This window comes from Chelonia mydas, chromosome 2 (genome assembly GCF_015237465.2).
Source record: "Chelonia mydas isolate rCheMyd1 chromosome 2, rCheMyd1.pri.v2, whole genome shotgun sequence".
Lineage (NCBI taxonomy): Eukaryota > Metazoa > Chordata > Testudines > Cheloniidae > Chelonia > Chelonia mydas.
Window position 1 is genome coordinate 186562311 of NC_057850.1, and position 19822 is coordinate 186582132.

Here is a 19822-nt window from a genome sequence, read left to right on the forward strand (position 1 = left end):
ATACATGTGACCATAAATCATATGCTTCTGGACATCACCTGATCTCTGGAGCCCTCCGAAAGGAGTAATACCCTCTCCTCCCTGTCATTGCACAAGTGGCTAGGTGCAGTAGGGGTTGTTTTCTTCTCTTGCCTTCCTCACATCCTGTTTTGGCCAGGGCTGCAGGCTGGATACAGGACTTGTTGAGCATGGATGGGCATGGAGTGCTTTGCGCTTGGTGTTGTCGAACTGGCACAACAGGACCAGCATCAAACCAGTTTTAGTAACTAGTAATAACATCCAGGGGTGTGGGAGGCACCCTCTCATTCACCCTGTGGTTGGGCTTTGGAGGAGGGCGGGCCAAGGGAGAAGGTTTGGGGATGACAGCTGGCTGCCAATGAGGCTGAGGCGGGTTCCTTGTTCCCAGGGAATTGGGAACCGGCGGAATTCGGAGCCACCTCTTGGCTCAGCCCGCGTGTGCACAGCCCCACCGCGGTCACAGTCCCGAAATTACAGGGGGGCGGCGTGGGTGGCAGCCCAGAGGGCGGGAGAGGGTCCCCCTGCCGGGAGGGTGACACCTCTCTCCAGGGAGCCTCAATTAACCTCGCTGACGTGTGTGAGCAAAACAAAAGGGCGAGGGCGCGGCGGGAGAGCTGTGCCGCTCGGCGGCCAGCAACCAGCCCCCAGGGCCAGCGATCAGCGGCAGGCCACGGGGCGTGAGGCCGGCTGCGCCGCCCAGCGCCGTGCAGCTTCCCGCCTGCAAGGGGCAGGGCTCAGGTGAGCCGATCCGCGGCTGAGCGGTGGGGGTAGGACGAGGGTCCCCCCTCCCGGCTCTGGCTTGCGCCAGGGAGGGCAACGTGCGAGCCGCCCCGAGGCTCCCGGCTGCGGCAGCTCCTCAGGGGAGGGGCCAGCCGGCACCCCGGGCTTTATAGCGCCGGCGGCCGCCTCTCCGCTGAGCAGCTCTGCGCCGCGCGCTGGCGGTGCCCTCGCCTTGCCCCCGGTCCCAGCCGCTGTGCAGCCTGCCCGCCCCGCCACGCTGTCACCCCGCGGCTGCGGGGACCGGTAAGGGGCGGTGGGAGAGGTGGGGTGTTCGTGTTCTCAGGTGTGTGTGTGTGTGTGTGTGTGTGTGTGTGTGTGTGAGAGAGAGTGTTCAGCGTATACTGGCCTCCACACTGGAGTTGGGGGGCGGGGGGAAGAGACTTGTGGGAACATTAGCTGGTGTGTGTTTAAACGGTGCAGAGTGCGTAGGCCTGGGAGAACAGAGCAGGTTATGGCAGAGCAAGGGGCGATCCAAGGAGAGGGGAACTACCTCAGAAAGGTTCTGGTCGGGAGGTTATTAAAGAAGAGCTCCATTTATGATCTTGGACAGTGATGCTATGGGTATCATTGCAAACATAGGTGCATGGTTATGAGAGCTGCTTATTGTGTTCAGTGATCGCAGCTGGTGATAAGTAGCAGAATCAGAAGCGTGTGTGTGGGGTGGGGGAGAGAGATGCTTATATGCTTGGATTTTTTTTTTTTTTTTTTTTTTGCAGCTTCCTCATTTTTTTTTTTTTTTTTTTTTTTTTGGTAGGATGACACTTGCATACTTTAACTGTTTGTTTTACATGGCTTATACAGGTGAATCTTTCCTAATAAGGTTCTAGCCAGTAATGCTGTATTTTATGGATGGGTGAACCTGGAGAAGGTCTAGAGATTCAGCCACAAACTTTAGTATATCGCCTGTGGATTTTTTTTTCCCCCTGGGAAACTATTTTCTTTCAACCTGCAGTCCTCCCCTAAATGGAATACAGGCCTATAAAAGGCTCTGTAAATAAAAGCTAAGGCATTCTAAAATTCTGTATCCTAATGTTATTGGTAGTCCCATCCCTGCATCTTGTGACTAAACTTTCATCTTAAGACCACATGTTCTTATTTTTTAAATGATAAAAATATGTATATTTCTCCCATTATGCAGTTTGGAAAAAGATGTTTACAGTACTTTCCCGCCAGCCCTGTCAGAAAACAGGTCAGTACCTAAAATAGGTTGGCATAGCTGTTTCAAGTCAATTATAGAAATGAATCTCAACCTATAATATATGTTTGCATTTATATAGATGTATATTTAACCTTCAGCGTTCAGTACTATGAAGAGGTTTAGTCACTGAGCCAACTTTCCTTTACGGAACTGATTCTTTTTATCTGCAGTAAACTACAGGAAATGAGAAAATGTTCTTTCTTTCAAATGTATTCGTGTGTGGTCCATTATATTTAATTTAATAGGGACTGAAAGTTGCCTGTATTTACTTTATTACTTGTGCCAGAATGTTATTGTTTTTAGTAATAAAGAGCAACGGCACTTTAATATTTCATCAACATCTATTTAAATTATGTTGTTGGCTCTTTGCCTAAAATCCACCAATTTAGCTAGAGTGAGCCAAATTCTACTCTCAGTTACATTCATGCAGTCTTGTGGAAGTCAACAGGTCTAGTTAATCCCTCCTGCAACTTCCGTGATTGGCATGAATTTTGTTCTCTTGCTGTGTGTGTATGTGTGTAATCAAGGAGGTTGCCTGGGTGTAACAGTGAGCAGAATATGGTCTTGTGCATTTGTTCCACTGACATGAGTCTTCTAGACTCTTGCACAGTCCAGCTACCATGTAATTAAAATGTTTAGCTAACTGCACCGGGGCATGAAATGTAAGGTGTACCTCTAACAAATGGGCCCAGTTTTATAAATTATGCTCTAATGAAATTGTCTTATCTGGGAGAGACACTAGATTAAAAGAGGAATGTTACACATGATGATCATTTGCATAATACTCTTCCAGTTGAAGAGATTTCTGAAAAGTGAAGTTCTCTTAGATAGGGTCAAATCCTGGTACCAGTAAAGTCAATGAAATTTTTACTATTGACTTCAATAGGGCCAGGATATGGCTCATAGAAATTTGTGTATAACCCATTAAATATATAGGCATTAGAGTGCATTGTGTATAACCCATGAAATAGATAAGCATTAGAGTGCATTGCTCCCTGCTGAAAAGGCTATAGCAGAACAACAATATTTCAACAGTCATAGTAGGTGCTCTGAAGTAATAAGAATAATTAATTATTGATTTTCACTTTTTAATGGGGTTTGACACCTTCAAAGTTCTGTACAAATATTCACTAATTTGTCTTGAGCATTTACCCTTTGATAATGACTTAGTCTCTTCCATTTCTACAAGTCAATCCTTTGATCCATGAAGAAAAGATATTTGAGGAGTAAATAGAAATCTAGCTCTCACCCAACTTTCAGTTGTATGCTATTTTGTGATCGTGGAAATCTTACAAATCAGCAAAATACACAAGGAGAAGGATTTGTTACAAAGGCAGATGGTCTTATCCCAGCAGCTCTCATTCCCAGATGGATTGTTAGAACTGGTTTTTTAATCTAATGAGAGGTCTGCTTTCAAACCAACGTATATGAATAATTTCCATTAACATTAATGGCTCTTAAGCATAGGTTCTAAAGGAACTGACCTCTAGGTAATAACAAATATTTTAGATATAAAAGTAGGGTTTTGTCCTGTCACACTCATGTTTCCTATACAGTACTCTTCCTTGAATTTCAGAATCCCTCAGGACAATAAACCAATAAACAATTTACTGTCCGGAAATCCACTATTATTGTAATTGGTGGTAGCTTAATGATTTTCATGCAGAAATTTCATTATGATTAGTACTAGTGAGAATTAATTGGGGTGTTGAAGTGAGAGGCTAACCCTTAAAATATAGAGGTCATAAGTGTGTCATTATAAAGAAACTTCAGAACTTAGATGAGTGCATAAGATATTGAGCATGTTAGTCTCAATTAACTGACATGCCTCTGAGTGAGTGCTTGGTGTGGGGGATAGAGTCTAAAGAGACTTCTCTATCATTTGCATGTACCTTGCGGGGCTTGTAAGCATGCTGTCCCTGCAATCGGGGGGCTTACAGGGACTGCTCCCTGTATGCACCCCCAGTGCGCAGATTGTCCCAAAGGGGGCATGAGAAGACAGTGCTGTGGTCCTGACCATGGTCCACACTGTGTTGGTGCAGTGGACCCTGCATAATAGCAGGAGTAGACTGTATTTCCTGAAGGCCTCAAGTGGCAGGTGTGCTCTCCTTGGGATGCTGCTGCTCCCAGCGCCTGGCTGTGCTTACGTGGCGTGACAGAGTCCAAAAGAAGTTTCTCTTGATAAGTCACTGGCAGACAGGACACGGGCACTGGAAAACATACAAATATTGGAAATTCAGAAGCAGAATCTGCCCTTCTCACATTATATTTCAATTTGCCATAGCTGCAATATGACCTCTAAGTAAGACAAGAATTTAGGGGAAAAGGATCCAAGGATCCTTCAACCCTCTTCCCTTTCCCCCCTGTTTACCATGTTGCCCCAGAAGATTTTAGAGCTCCTGCACATCCAGAATTGCCAGTCTGGCCCTGCTAACAACACTGTTGTAGCCAAGCCTGTTTCCCTGTGCAGCCCTTGCAGCCAAAATCCTGTTTGTTTTACTTGGGTGAGCAGTCCCACTTAAGTCCACGAGCAGGACCTGGCTGTACAAAACTTCTGACATTTGCAATATAATAGTACATAATTGCTAAGATCTTTCCCCTTCATATTTGCATGATCTAACATGCACGATGGGCTGCACCTCCTGCTTATGTAAAGGTGTTTTCAAGAAAAAAAAAAATCAAGGGGAAAAACTAGCACACAAGTTTCCCAGAGTTTTAATTCTCAGTCTTTGATGTTGAGACAAGTGTTTGTTTTGTAATGAGCGCAACAGGAGTATATGCTCTCAGGAAGGAGGGATATTGGTTGGGGTCAGTGTGAGAAGCTTGGGCAGCATGGGAAGCTTGCACCGTTGCTGTGTCTGAGTTGTATCTGTTCTGTGGTTAGAGAACTTTAGTGTCCAGGGCCTTTCACAGGGTCAAATTGTACCGCTACATAGTGATACTCTCTTTTTCCACCTCACCCCGGGGAGTTTCCTTTGCTTTCTTCCATTAGTAGCTGGGGGTGGGAATTCCTTCCCCCCACCCTGCGGAAGAAAGTGAGGATCTGGCCATCAAGCTCCATGGAATGTCCTGGGATCAATTGGGCACATGGCCATCCATGCAAAGGCCTTCTACCTCTACACCAGCTCTGGGTCTCCGGTGGCTGCCTGCCTCTAGGAGCCACCTCTTTAAGGGAGTTCCCCACCACAGAGTGGGCTCCTAGGAGAAGTTAACCTCCCAGCTTTCCTCCCTGATCTCTTTTGTGAAGGGAGAATGATTGATGCAGCTCCCTTACTACCCCCAGCCCTGTTTGCAGCCTGCCCACTCCCTTCCAGCCTGCCCTCTCCACTCCCCTTCATCCCATATGCCTCCTTGGTTCCGCTAGAGCCTTCCACAGGGGAAGGATGAGGTTGCTGCCTCATGGCACTGAAATGGGTGAGGGCAGTGAGGTGAGGTCTGCCCAGTGAGGGCCACCTCTGCACGCAGCTCTAAAGGGTTAGTAGAAATTAAAATGAAAACCAGAACAAATCCTCCTCCTTGAACTCCTTAGTGAACATTTCCAGTGGAGCGTGGAAAGAGCATTGTCTTTAATGCACAAAACAGCTACGCTTAACTTTAGGGTTAGTTTGCACATATAGGCTTAGGTTTGGTTCATAAGCTCTTCAGGGCAGAGACCTTATCTTTTTACTAGCGTGTAAAGCATCTAGCATAACTTTGGGCACCACACAATGATAATGCTTTCTGTATTTATTTACATGCACATGAACATACCCTGTGTTTCACTGACACATCAGCTCCTAGTTAGAAAATGTCTGTTATACAATGCTTAACTCATCTCTAGATTGTTTTAGGCAGTGCGACATGTGATACTCACCTACTGCAGTGAGACTTTTTGTTACAGGGATGGATTAATGGTGGCAAAATACATCTTCCAGCCAGGTCCTGAGCAGAGTAGAGACTCTCTTACTGGCAAATCCTGCAGCTCATACTTAGGCAAAATTCCCATTGTGATTTTACTGGGAGTTTTGCCTGAGTATGGGCTGCAGGGTGTGGCCCTTAGTGATGATCCCTGCACTCCTTTACATGCATTTTCCCTTTTCACTTTAGGTGTCAAGGTGCTCTCCAAAACTTCAACCATTATCACTTTGGTATTTCTGCTTCTAAGCATAGTTGTTGTTGTTGCTGTTACACTTGTTCAGATCAACCACAAAGAGGTCCTTTCTCCTGGACTGAAGGTAAGTTTTAAAGGGTATAAGGAAACAGAACAATAGACTAAAATGTTCTATCAAATAATAATACTGTGCATTTCTACGGTGCATTTCACCTGATAATCTCAAAGTGTTTTACAGGCAAGTGTTAGTTAATTAAAGTCTCACAATGCCCCTGTGAGCTAAGCATTATGGTGTCTATTTTATAGATGGGGAACTAAAGCTGAGAGAATAAGTGAATTGCTCAAGGTCACACACACAAGCCAGAGGAAGTTTGGGCAATCTCTCACTGCAAGCTTTTAAGAAAAGGTTAAACAAATACCTGTCAGGAATGGTTTAGTTATTTCATAGTCCAGCCTTGAGTGCAGGGGACTGGATTAGGTGACTTCTTGAGGTTCTTTCCAGTTCTACACTTCTGTGATTCTATGATTTTTTCCTTCAAGCCATCTCTCTTTTCCTCTTTCTCATTTCCACTAGACAGCAGCAGAGTTCAAGCTCCCTTTCATTTGATTTTTGCTTGTCCACCCTCTCTTACTAATCCTACAATATAGTCTACTGAATAGATCATTGCTGAATATTAAAGAGTGGTCATGATTAGAGTTGATGGGGAAATGGTGGGTGAAAATCCCATTAAAAAAGAGAGAGGGAGAAAAACTCTTTTTTTTTTTTTTTTTTTTTGGCTGCTCTGTTCTTTTTTGACCTTTGACTCAAATTATGTTCTAGCGATAGGTGATTTTTCTGTAAGAACACAAGAACGGCCATAATAGGTGAGACCAAAGGTCCATCTAGCCCAGTATCCTGTCTTCCAACAGTGGACAGTGCCAGGTGCTTCAGAGGGTATGAACAGAACAGGTAATCATCAAGTGATCCACCCCTGATGCCCATTCCAAGCTTCTGGCAAACAGAGGCTAGGGACACAATCACTGCCCATCCTGGCTAATAGCCATTGATGGAGCTGTGGGGACAAAGAATGATCTGGTGGTTAAGGCAACAGACTAGGACAGGGGAAAGCTGGGTTCAATGCCCAGCTCTGCCATAGATTTCATGTGTGACCTTGGGCAAGTCACTTAATTTCTCTGTGGCTCAGTGATGTCCTTTGTGAATGGAGATAATGATACTTCCTCTCTCCCGTCTGTCTTATATAGTTAGACTCTGTAAGCTCTTTTAGGCAGGGACTGTCTCTTACTATGTATGTGTGTACATTGTCTGGCACAGTGGGGCCCTAATCTCAGAGGGGGCCTCTAGATAGGATTGTAGTATAAGTAAAATAATAATACCTGGCAAAGAGTAAGCCCAAGGGAAGGGAAATCCTATTTGCTTAGATATCACTATGATAAGAGACATATTAAAATGTACATGTTGTGTAACCATTTAAATATGCAATGACACATTCATCCTTAGTGTGATGCTATTGATGTTAGTGGCTTTGCAGCAGGTATGAGTCTGCATCCAGAAGAAGGAAGGAATTGGTGTCCTATGTATATTTGGATTGTATTCCGAAAGAAACAATAATTGTGTTATGTTCATGATACTGTCAGGCAGGACTTCTCCAGGCTTCTAGTTGCATTGCACAATTATACATTAGCACTTAAAGTCAGACAATGTCCATGCTGATTGCTAAGGCAGTAACATACATTTGACAAGATACATGAAGCATCTGAGTCTCCTTAAAGAAATCCACACACCAAAGTAAGTATTACATTACCTCCTGTAACAGCTGCATTTTTAGAGCAATTTAGATTGAGCACAAATAGATATATTTCCCCAATTCTGTGACCTGCTTGTGTGAGCACAGAGGAAGCACATTCTTCATACAGCCTTCTGTTAAACTGGAGCAGTCAGCCAATGCTCTCCATTAAAATAATGGGATTGTGCTAAACAATGGATCTAAAGAAATGCCAGGGGACCATGCTACATTAAAGTTAAATACTCCATTTGCTGTAAATGCTTCCAATCTGAAAATCAAGCAAGGATGACTTTGTCTGCTAGTTAATTTCCTGGAAGTTGACAATGTTTGGTCAATCGAAAGAGGTGATTTGTGGCTATGATGGCTGAAGGGGAAAGCAGAATTCTGCCTGATATGGCACTTCACTTGTCAGCGTCTGTAACATGCTGCTGCTCCTCCTGGAAATTGTAGTTGTAACCAAAATAGATAAGTTGTGGCATGTTTGGTTGCTATACTGTGCACCAGTTTTTCATTAGGAATCACTCACAGACTCTGCGGCCTGACTCATGCAGATTGTCCAAGTACCTGATGTTTTTAGTTAATATGACTCTAGTGCATGTCAAAGCATTCCTTTGGTGTTTAAGTAAATGTGTGGCACAATGACAGGTGCTGAAAACCTTGTGGTAGTTTTTTTTTTTTTTTAAACAAAATGCTGACAAATTTTTGGATTTTAAACTGTAACCCCTTTTTTTTCAGTATGGAATAGTGCTTGACGCTGGATCATCTCGGACTACGGTCTACCTGTATGAATGGCCAGCAGAAAAAGAAAATGATACAGGAATAGTAAGCCAAACCTTCAAGTGCAGTGTGAAAGGTGAGGATCAAATGGAGATTTGGAAATATCAGTGTGACGCCAAAAAAGTTACTGATCCCTTATTCAGAGCCTGACGGGTCCTGGCAGTAGTTTGTGTATCCTGTGGGCTGCTTTTACTTGTGACGGAGGATCTGTGTAGTAGAGCAATGCTTCTTCAGGTATTTTCCCCCCACATGCTTCCTCCTTCCCCAGCATGACCCTTTCACCATAGTGGGGTGGGACAGCTGGAGCAGGAACTGCTTCCACTGGGCTTACATCAGCAGAGTTCTTGTGAGAGAAATGTTCTGGAGACCATTTAGGGCTAGAATCCAGCCTCTTTGTACTGCCTGAATGGCACAGAGGGACCAGATCGTACCGGTCAATCTGACCCTTTAATGTCTAGTGCTTCTAGTGTCTTGAGCTGTTCTTTGAAAGAGCTGTTTCATGTAAAAATAATTAAAGTAAAACTCCTCCGAAAGGATTAGGGGCTCAACTTCTACTGGAGTTTTGCTGTTGATTTCAGTGGGAGCAACATAGGGCCCCAGCTGTACTAGCAGTTTGGCGCATTATTTGCTTTTCTTTTCTGGAAATCTGGGTTACTTTTTTTTTAATGTTATTTTCTTTGCAAGTTTGTTATAAGTGACTTCAGTGCTTGTGAATGGGACTAGACTCAGAATCCTGGAAACTGAAGTCCTCTGTCTAAAGAACAGATACAAGAGCATGGGAAGCATAGGTGCAAACTTTCTCCCCCTTCCACCCTCCCAACTTCCCGGCTCCATCAATCTCTTGATTGAAGAGAGAGCCTCTAGTGATGAGAGGAGAGTTTAGTTTCTATGCTCATGGATTCCTGGACCTCACTGCTGAAACTGCCAGAGTTGTGATTATGGTTTTGTGACGTGGATATTAATCCACTAGGAACTGGACTGGAATCATTTCACATAGGGCACTGAACAGCCAGCAGATGATAACTTTCGAACACTGCTAATCTGGGTCAGTTTAACATGTGGTCTTGAAGTGAAAAGCTCTATTCTTCACAAGTCACACATTCCCTTTATTTATTTTCTAGGTTCAAATTTGGCTAGGTGTCTCACCTAGTGGACATTTCTATGTATCACAGAGCCATCAAGTTAAGCATAAAACTAGCATGATGTGTTCAGGAGAGGCCCAGGAGTGGAACAGCAGGGCTGTTGCAGGTTAGCACTTTGGTGTGTTTGCAGAGCTGCATGGGGAAGATTCCTAGATTCCAAGCCCAGAAGACAGGTTTCAGTGGTAGCCATGTTAGTCTGTATCAGCAAAAAAACCGAGGAGTCCTTGTGGCACCTTGGAGACTAACAAATTTATTTGGGCATAAGCTTTTGTGGGCTAGAACCCACTTCATCAGATGTAGGAAGTAAAAGAGACAGGAGCAGGTATAAATACATGAAAGGATGTGGGTTGCTTTACCAAGTGTTAGGTCAGTCTAACAAGATAAATCAATTAACAGCAGGATACCAACGGAGGAAAAATAACTTTTGAAGTGGTAAGAGAGTGGCCCAGAAGAGACCCTGATGATGATCTAGTCTGACACCCTGTATAACACACTCCCCCAAAATAATTGCTGAGCATATCTCTTAAATCCAATTTTAATTTAAAAATTGTCAGTGATGGAGAATCCATCATGGCCCTTGGTAAATTGTTCAGTGATTAATTACGCTCACTGTTAGAAATGTATGGCTTGTATGCAGTCAGAAAATGTACACCTTATTTCATCTAGCCAATGCTGTCAGCCACTCATTAGTGGGCCTGGAAATTCATTCAATCATCTGAGAGAAGAAAAGCTCTCCACACGTTCCAAGGCTCTTTAAAGGCCTGATTTTGCCAGGTGCTGGGCACCCTCAGCTCCCACTGAGGTTACTCTGTACCTCTCAAGAGCAGACCCCGGAGAAGAAGCACTTTTATGCCCACTTAAGATAGTTTTTAATCTGCTTCAAACTGTGTTTTTTATGTTCTCTGTGCATGTGGAAGAGGATGGATCTGATTTTTTTTTTTTTTAATTGTTTTGTCGGGCTTTAATCCAAGCACATGTTCTAAGGCCCACATGCACGCCTGGGCTATGGCTTGTGTAAAGTGAAATTTCAGCTGTTGGGTATAAACCCATAAAAAATTTTTTTTACATGCACAAACTGTTCTAGTGCTCTTGCTGTGGTACAGGGCAGTATTCAGTCGTATTGTGCAACAGGATAATACAGAAACAGGAGTAGGAGCCCATGCAGGTGACACGAAGAAAGGAAAATGAGAGAGCTGAAGGAAAATTAGAAAGAAAAGTGACCAGCATCATTCTTTTATTTTCTCTGGGCTAGGTTGCAGTCCCTCGGCTTCTGCTCCTCACATGGGTGAGCAGTTACTCACACAGATAGTCCCATTGAAGGCCTATTAGTATTAATTCATTAAGGGCCTAAGCTAAAGATCACTGAAGTCAATGGACATCTTTCCATTGACTTCTATGAGCTGGGGATGAGACTCTAATACGCTGACTTGTGTGAGTAACTGCTCATTTACGTGAGCAAGGGGACTGCCACAATCTAGCCCAAGGTTAAGGAATAATCAAATGCAGTGTTTCTCTGCCAAACCATTTCTGAGCTATAATATTCCCACAAATGCTAGGAAACATCCATAAAAGTATAAACCTTTGAATTTTTTTCATTCAGTCTTACCTGAAAAATGCTTTGCCTGATGACCCCCACAACGTTTAAAGGAAATTATCCCCTGGCTCAGGACAACGCTTGGCATTTTGGGGGAGTATTGGTTTAATTTTGGCAAAGTTAGGTGTACTGGGGAGAGAGGAGATTCAAAATCAGTTTTATAACAATGGAGAGAGACTAATCATCTCTCCCTCAGACATTTGCTGATCCATGATATCAGCACTAACTTCCACAGGTGACTTTTCCTCTCCTTCTCTCTCTAGAACATGCATCAGTGAGGATTATGCAAAAGCCTATATCCTGGCTTTTGTCTGGAAATAAAAAAAAAAGTAGAGAAATCTAAGCTTACACAAGGAACAAAACATGGAAGAACTGCACCGGGACCTGCCATGTGCTATGTCCTTACAGGTGCAGGAGTGGCATGCTGCCTGCACTGCACAGCATATCTGTGGCTGCACATTGACATCTCATGTCTTGGCTAATTAAGAATGTTGCCCTTAGGGTTTTTGGTGTGAGAAAGCTGCATCGTGAAGCTGAGTCACTCTGCTGCCCTAAAAACACAAGAGGGAGCACTTTTAAAGTTGGTTTTATTGTTTGTTTGTTTTCCCCAAGAGAGACAAGAGAATTATAGAACATAAGGGGCCAGGTGACTCTGTACAGGGGTATTGCGTGAATCCATACAAAGGTGCCTCAAACTACAGTAGCCAAATATGTGCTAGTCCCTGTGATACTATGTTTGAAAGGGAGTCAAACACAGCCTGTCTGTAGAGTGACAGTGTGGAAAGGGAGAGCGGTAACCAGCAGCATGCTTCTCCCTTCTTCCCAATCCTCCACCAGCTGCGCTGCATACACACTCCAGGCCTCCTCCAGAGGTGGGGAGGTGGTGGAATAGGAGGAGATCTACTCTCCACTGCATTCTTCTCCCATCAGCCCTGTGGCGATTGGGCAGCCCAGCCTAGTGCTGACCCAGTCCATATTCCTTTATACAGTGGCTCTACTCTGGCTGTGATCACTGTGTTGTATGAGCACCTTCCAGATATTGATGTGCTGCCCACCCATGTGCATTCATGTAAATAATAAGTACAATATACTCCTGAATAGCATGGGGGGCAAAGATTTCATTTGGATAATTGGGAGGGCAGGAGCGGCAGCGCAGTGAGCCCTCTGCAGCTTCATTGTCATGGCCCCGTTCACTAGCTCCCAGCACAGCAGGGCTGCAGAGGGCTCCCTGCACTGACACGCCTGCCCTTTCAAATGTTGCAGATGCAAAGTTGTGGGGGGAGGCTGCCTTCTTAGCAGGGCAGAGCGGAGACCCCTGGCCAGGACTCTGCTCTGCCCCACCAGAACTGGAGCCTCCCCTGCATCTTGCGCCTGCAGGAATCAATTGTCACCAGCCCTCTGGAGTTCCACAGTCACACCCTACTCACTCACAACAGTGGGGTGGCAGAGGTCTCTCTGAGCTGCTACAGAAGCTATTCAGCAGCAAGGTGGCCTGCCCCGCAGCTGGGGGTCTCTTCTCTCTTGTCCCCCAGCAATGACAAGGAAGGGATTCGGATAATGCAGAGGTTCAGCTAACAAGGTTTTGGAGAATCGGGTGTATACTGGAATAATAATAATAATTAATAGCTCTCTCTTCTCATTCCCCTGTCCATCTTCCCCCCCCCCCACCCCCAAACATGTTGTCGAGGTTTGTTATTTTCTTTGTTTTATGGGCATTTTTGTTTTACTTTTTATTATTCTGATTAATTATTGCTGCTATTGGAAAGCTATGGTGAAGAGGCTTGCATTTCATCCTAGAAGCAGTCTGGTCTGTGGTCTTTCTTTACTGTGGTGGGATGAAGTCGCATGGCTGGGGGCCAGCCACTTAGAAGGCTAAGTCACTTGCTTTCACTAATCTCCTATTTGTAACTGATAGTTCCATTGCCCCTAAGGACCAGAGCTGTAGGGTTACATCCTTTATTCCAGATGGTTCCTGAGCTAGCATGTCTATCTTGGAGTCTGGATTTGATCATCAGCCTCTTAGGTAACTGAGTGCCAAAATCTATATGTTGCCCTCTTGCAAGTTTTCTTGGGCGAATCAGTTCTCCTGATGATGATAATAATCATTCCGCAAGTGCACTTCAGTTGTGATGTTCAAAGCACTGAATAAAGTAGAATTATTCTCCATTTTACAGATAGGTAGACTGAGGCAAAGAAAGGGAAATGACTTGTCTAAAGTAATTTAGCAGGTCATTGGTAGACATAGGAATAGACCCCTGGTTGCTTGATTCCCAGACCAGGTCCCTCTCCACTGGACCATGCTGCCACTAAGTCCAGTCAAAGGTAAAATTGCAGCTCACAATTCATTATTTTGCTTCCAGTAGGATGCTACTTCCAGATCTGGTCTGACATATGCCAGTTTGTTAGGTGAAGTCCACATGATTTAGGACACATGGGGATGGAGTTTTCTATAATTCTGGAGATCCAGGAGGTATTTTCCACCCAGTAGGTGGATTTTTCTGCTGTGCCTGCCACATGTAATATATTTTTCCCATTAATGTGGCACTATTGTCAGTTTGCGCTTAGGTACAGTTGAAAGGATGACAGTGTTAGGGGATGAGTCATATGTCAAGAGTGCTGCCCTGTATAAAAGACTTGAAGGCATGTTCATTAATATTTTTTTAGTCATTAAGATTTTTAAATTAAGTCCTTGTTTAAAGATAAAACATCTTTTCAAAATGGAATATTAAAAGGGGAAAAAAAGCTGTTTCTTCTGATCTCTGTTGCTAGGCCCCAAGACAAATGAAATCAGCCACTTGCTCTTTTTTCAGGCCCAGGCATATCCAGCTATGGGAATAACCCTCAAGAAATTGTCAAACCCATTGACGACTGCATGAATAAAGTAAAGGAGAAAATTCCATCTCGCTTGCATAAAAATATCCCAACGTATCTGGGAGCTACAGCTGGAATGCGACTACTGAGGTATGGTCAAAAAACCCTAGTACATTTAATATATGTAAATAGAACAGCAGCATGTGAAATTGATGTGGAAAAATATGTTAGACAACTCTCTGTTTGCCAGGAATTCTGATCTGTCTCAAAAGGAAATCCAACCCAGCCAGTAAAATTAAAGGTTTGGAACTTTTGCTCTAATTTTTAAACCGATCTGCTTTTCTTTTATCATATTGTTTTACTGTATTGAAAGGAAGTATTTGCTTGCTTTGCACTACAGCAATGTAAGGTCCAAATTTCTATCCTCAGCACATGGGGTCAAATCCCACTGTGTAAATGAGAACTGTGTGGACATATCTGAGGGTAGCAAGCCCAAATTCATAGTTGGGGTAACTCAGCTGGAGACAAGGAGTTACACTTAGGCCACATCTACACTACCCGCCGGATCGGCGGGTAGTGATTGATCTATTGGGGATCGATTTTATCGCGTCTAGTGTAGACGCGATAAATCGATCCCCGATTGCTCTGCCGTCGACTCCGGAACTCCACCAGGGCAAGAGGCGGAAGCGGAGTCGACAGGGGAGTGGTGGCCATCGATCCCACACTGCAAGGACGCGAAGTAAGTGATTCTAAGTCAATCTAAGATACATCGACTTCAGCTACGCTATTCTCGTAGCTGAAGTTGTGTATCTTAGCTCGATTTTTTTCCCCCCCTCCCCCAGTGTAGACCAGACCTAAGTGTGAGTGTGATGCTAAGTGGTTGCACCATATCTATGCATGGGGCTTTTGAGACAGGCACTAGCTGGCTTTTTGGTTCTCAGTTTCAGTTATAGCTTGAATGGGCCTGGAGACTCAACCCTGTCACCGCTGGAGATGATCCCTCCAGAACAGGGTTGAGGCACATTAGCAATGCAAACTTCCCCACGAGATTTGCTGTGCTGCACCTGGCTCTGTGGCTAAAGAGAGAGATAAAGACTCCATAATGGTTAAGCCAGCACCTTTCACATAAGCACTCAGTTCACTAAATACAATCTTACATGAGGAACAAAATACCCAGGTGCTTGCAGTGTAAACATGGCAACTGTTGGACACAGGATATGTCTACACTGGAACTGGAAAATCTAATTTCCAGCTAAAGTAGACATACCTGCACCATCTCTGATTTGAGCTAGTGTGCTAAAAATAGAAGTGTAGCTGCAGTGGTGGGAAAAGTTAGCCATCCCAGTAGGTACCTTGGGTCTCAGATGGGATTGTATTTGGAGCAGCTAGCCCGCTACAGCTACACTTCTTCTATTTTTAGCATGCTAGCTTGATCAGAGCTACTGCAGGTATGTCTGCTTAAGATGGCAATTAGACCTTCCAGCTCCAATGTAGACATGCCCACAGCTAATGTTCTACCACCTTCAGAGTTGTTTTAGGCCAGCTGTGCTTGCTAAAGCTGGCTGTACATCTAACTTAGATGTTCCTTATTAAAGGCTGTCCCTCCAGACCAAAATGGACTCAGATTGTCAGTAGGAAATCATGGGCATTCCTTTAGTCACTAGGTTGATAAAAGAATAAAGGTAAGCTTGTCTTTCCAGATGCTCAGCATTTTGTGTTTTGTGAATTGCTTAGGTTGCAAAATGAAACGGCAGCCAACGAAGTCCTTGGGACCATTCAAAACTACTTCAGAGCCCAGCCCTTTGAATTTAGGGGTGCTCAAATCATAACTGGGCAAGAGGAAGGGGTGTATGGATGGATTACAGCCAACTATTTAATGGGCAAGTTCTTGGAGGTGTGTGGAAAAAATGCATGTTTTATTTTATACTGTTGCTTATGAATCACAAGTTTTGGAGGGGAAGCATGTTAAAACAGAGTAGCCATTGGCTCCACATTTCCACCAAAAGTAGATCACAGACAAGCTTTTGCTATAGAGGGAGAATAAAATGAATAGAGTTTTAGGAACAATGGAAATATTTAAAAGGCATGTTGATGGCCAAGGTAGAACTCTTAACAAGATACAGAAATAAGATTCCTGTCTAAATGGAAAATCTAATGCTTAGTCTAAACACAAAAATTGTACTTCTTCCCCATATCCCATCATCTGGGTCTGGATCATTGTGCAAGCATTCTCCAGCTTTGTCTGTCCCAGGCAGCCCTCAAATCCACCTGCTTATCATCTTCTTTAATCCAATCCATCTATCACTTCTTCAGCTTTCCCCAGGGTCTCTTTCCTGCCACCCTCTCATTCATCCTCTGTGTATGTCCGAACTACCAAAGTCATGCTTCCTGGATTTTGTCAACCACATCTTGGACTTTATCTTCCATCTTAATGCTTTTATTTGTACCATTCTATCTATATCAGCACAGCTAAAGTAGTACAACCCCCTTAGAGGGGGTGCAGTTATACCGCTGTATAGATGATTATAGCGGTATAGCTATTTCTGTGTAGGAAAGGGGATAATCTAGACTGATATGTGGCAACTTTATACTAGTATAGCCGCATTCATACTAGCGGTTGTACCAGTTAAGTATCTTCGTAAAAAATCCCACCCTCAACTGACATAGTTATACTGGTACAAAATTACGTATAGACAAGACCTACCTCTAGCTCAATTGTGTGTGTGGAATTAAACATACAGCAGTGATCTTCAGTGCTCAGTTGTGTTAATTACAGGTGTTTACTCCCCAAAATATTTGAGAGAATTATCCTAGTTAATCTTGCTAGAATAAAAAATTCAATCAATTTCCTGCATGGTATTAACTTTCCCTATTGAATAGTTACTATTGGATCATGACAATTTGCAAAGTGGATTTTGATTATCTTAATCCAAAATAATATTTTGCTCCAAACACATTTGCAGAAATCAGTCACATAATTGATAGTATATGAACACGGTGAAAACACAAATATCCTGATATCAAACTTGCACACTGGGACAAATTTTTCCCTCACTTACATCCATGCAACATTGACTTCATTGAAGGCAGTTTCTTACTATGCAGGCCTTTAATGATCAAAATTGTGAATTCTGCTTGGCAAATTCATAGATTTTTTTTTTTAAGGCCACAAGGGACCACAGATGCTGGGAAGCCAGTTTAGTACATGGAGTTCAGATGAGTTGAGCTTCGTGAAGATTTTGGCACACAGTATGAAACTGAAAAAAATTAAACTTTTCACCAATCTTGTGACACTGGAAAAAGTCTACATGTGAAATCCTAGCCCATTGAAGTCAATGGGAATCTTGCCATTGACTTCAATGGAGCCAGGATTTTACTCTAGGAGTTTGCCTGTAGATGTTTGCTGGAGCGTGCAGTCTGTTCTCACTTCTCCCTTCCCATCACAACACATACTCATGCAAAATGAAAACTCCTTCAATAAATAATGGCAATATTAAAAGAAATTGTGGAGGGTGCATACTTTTCCTTTTGATGATCTGCAGATCCAACAGCCGTTTTGCTGTTTTCACACAAACACAGGCAAATAGGTGGCTAGAAAAATCCAAATAACTCCTCAACAACTGAAAACCACCAGACAAATGGGTCTTGCTTATAGGCCTACAGTGATGGAATTAGTTTTAAAATATAAAAACCTTCATAGAAGCTCTCAGGCAGATCCTCAGCTGGTGTAAATTGCCATAGCTCCATTGACTTCAACAGAACATTCATCTGAGGAGCTGGCTCTCTAGCTACTGGGCAGAAACCCAATTTTCTGTTTCACAGGGAATTCCACTGTTTCAAAAAAAATTTCCATTCAGAAATTGAACAAACAAAATTCAAATTAAAAAAATTGCAGTGAACTTAAAAAAAATGTTTTGGGTTGGTCGAAAACCTTTGATAAAATGTAAACATTTAGTCCCAATTTCTACCGTTTTAAACTTTTTACATGTTTTTCATGTAAAAAAACAATGAATTTCATTTTGAAAAGTTTGTTTCAAAATAAAAAAGCAAAACCGTCCATTCTGAAAAGTCGAAACGGGACATATTTTGACACTATTGAAACACTTGTTTTTTTCTAAACTAAATTTTGTGAAAGTGTTTTTTTTTTTTTTTCCAAAATGTTTCAATTTTGATTAAAATGGCATTTTTCATTAAAAGTGTTTTTTCATTAAAAATTTCGTGCTGCCAGCTCTACCAACTCTATTCTTCATTCACTTCTGGCCTGTCTCTTTATTCTTTTGCACTGTAGCCATCTCAGACCTTTTAATATTTCATTTCTCCTTTATTAATACTTTACTTACTGTTTGTAAAGTGTTACCTTCAGACTACCTCTGTCAGGAAAATAAGTGAATATTATTTCAATTTTACACATACAGAAAGATTAAGTGATTTGTCCAAATTCATATACAGAGGCAATTTCAGAACCAGGATTAGAGGCTGCCTGACCTGTGCTCTGAACACTAAGCAATACCTCTCTCTGAGTTTTAGTTATGCTCGATCTTCCCTTCATTCTTCAGCTTCATTTCCCTTTGTGAAAAAATATCACCCTAAACTAAAAAACTTGATGAGACAATGCTTTACACACAAGTGAGCTTTTCGTGAGTGATGTTTTACACTATTACAGCTATATTGTAGATTTAAAAGTAATTTAATGAGTGAAAGAGCTTGAAGAAAGAACATAGAGAAGCAGATGACATTTCAAACTTACCTGTTTAATTTTTAGAAAACCCTTTGGAGGAGATGGGTCCATCCTCATGGAGCAGAGACTACAGGTGCGCTTGATCTAGGAGGAGCCTCCACTCAACTATCATTTGTCCCAGAAGAGTGTATGCAGAACTCCAATAGCACATTACAGGTGCAGCTGTATGGCTATGAGTACAGTGTGTATACTCACAGCTTCCAGTGTTATGGAAGAGATGAAGCAGAGAAAAGGCTCTTAGCCTTACTAGTGCAGGTACATTCAGGAACTGTGTTGTTTGGTTTGTATTCAGTAACTCTGAACATGTTCTCTCCTGCTATAAGTTCTTATTGCAGTATGGCTTAGAGGCCTCAGTTAGGGCCCCATTATGTTAATTGCTGTGCAGAACATATTGGGTTCATTTTATACATTTAGCCAAACTGAGTATTGCTTATTTTTCTTTTCTTTTAATGTCTCTTTTTGAGGATAGTTTTGTAATTGTGTTTACTTATTTTTCAGTTAATGCCTTGACCCCTTAGGACAGTGGCTCTCAACCTTTCCAGATTCCTGTACCCCTTTCAGGAGTCTGATTTGTCATGTGTACCCCCAAGTTTCACCTCACTTAAGAACTACTTGCTTACAAAATCAGAAATAAAAATACAAAAGTGTCACAGCACACTATTACTGAAAAATTGCTTACTTTTTCATTTTTACCATATAATTATGAAATAAATCCATTGGAATATCCATATTGTACTTACATTTCAGTGTATAGTATTAGAGCAGTATAAATAAGTCATTGTCTCTATGAAATTTCAATTTGTACTGACTTCGCTAGTGCATTTTATGTAGCCTATTGTAAAACTAGGCAAATATCTAGATGAGTTGATGTACCTCCTGGGAGACCTCTG

The 19822-nt window shown here is 42.7% G+C and overlaps 1 protein-coding gene across 3 annotated transcripts in view; it reads left to right on the forward strand.

The window, feature by feature from the left end:
• Positions 1 to 925: 925 nt before the first annotated feature.
• ENTPD3 (ectonucleoside triphosphate diphosphohydrolase 3) overlaps positions 926 to 19822 on the forward strand; it is a 31141-nt gene continuing 12244 nt past the window's right edge. The window contains exons 1-7 of one of the 3 annotated variants that reach the window (XM_007066475.4): positions 926 to 1041; positions 1937 to 1987; positions 6083 to 6210; positions 8606 to 8723; positions 14194 to 14344; positions 15929 to 16088; positions 18957 to 19187. In XM_007066475.4, coding sequence (XP_007066537.2) covers positions 1948 to 1987; positions 6083 to 6210; positions 8606 to 8723; positions 14194 to 14344; positions 15929 to 16088; positions 18957 to 19187 — 828 coding nt within the window. In that variant the 5' untranslated portion in view covers positions 926 to 1041; positions 1937 to 1947. Of the gene's footprint in view, positions 1042 to 1123; positions 1360 to 1936; positions 1988 to 6082; positions 6211 to 8605; positions 8724 to 14193; positions 14345 to 15928; positions 16089 to 18956; positions 19188 to 19822 lie in introns of those variants that run through there. The other 2 variants (XM_043540851.1, XM_043540852.1) reach the window with 2 other exon arrangements.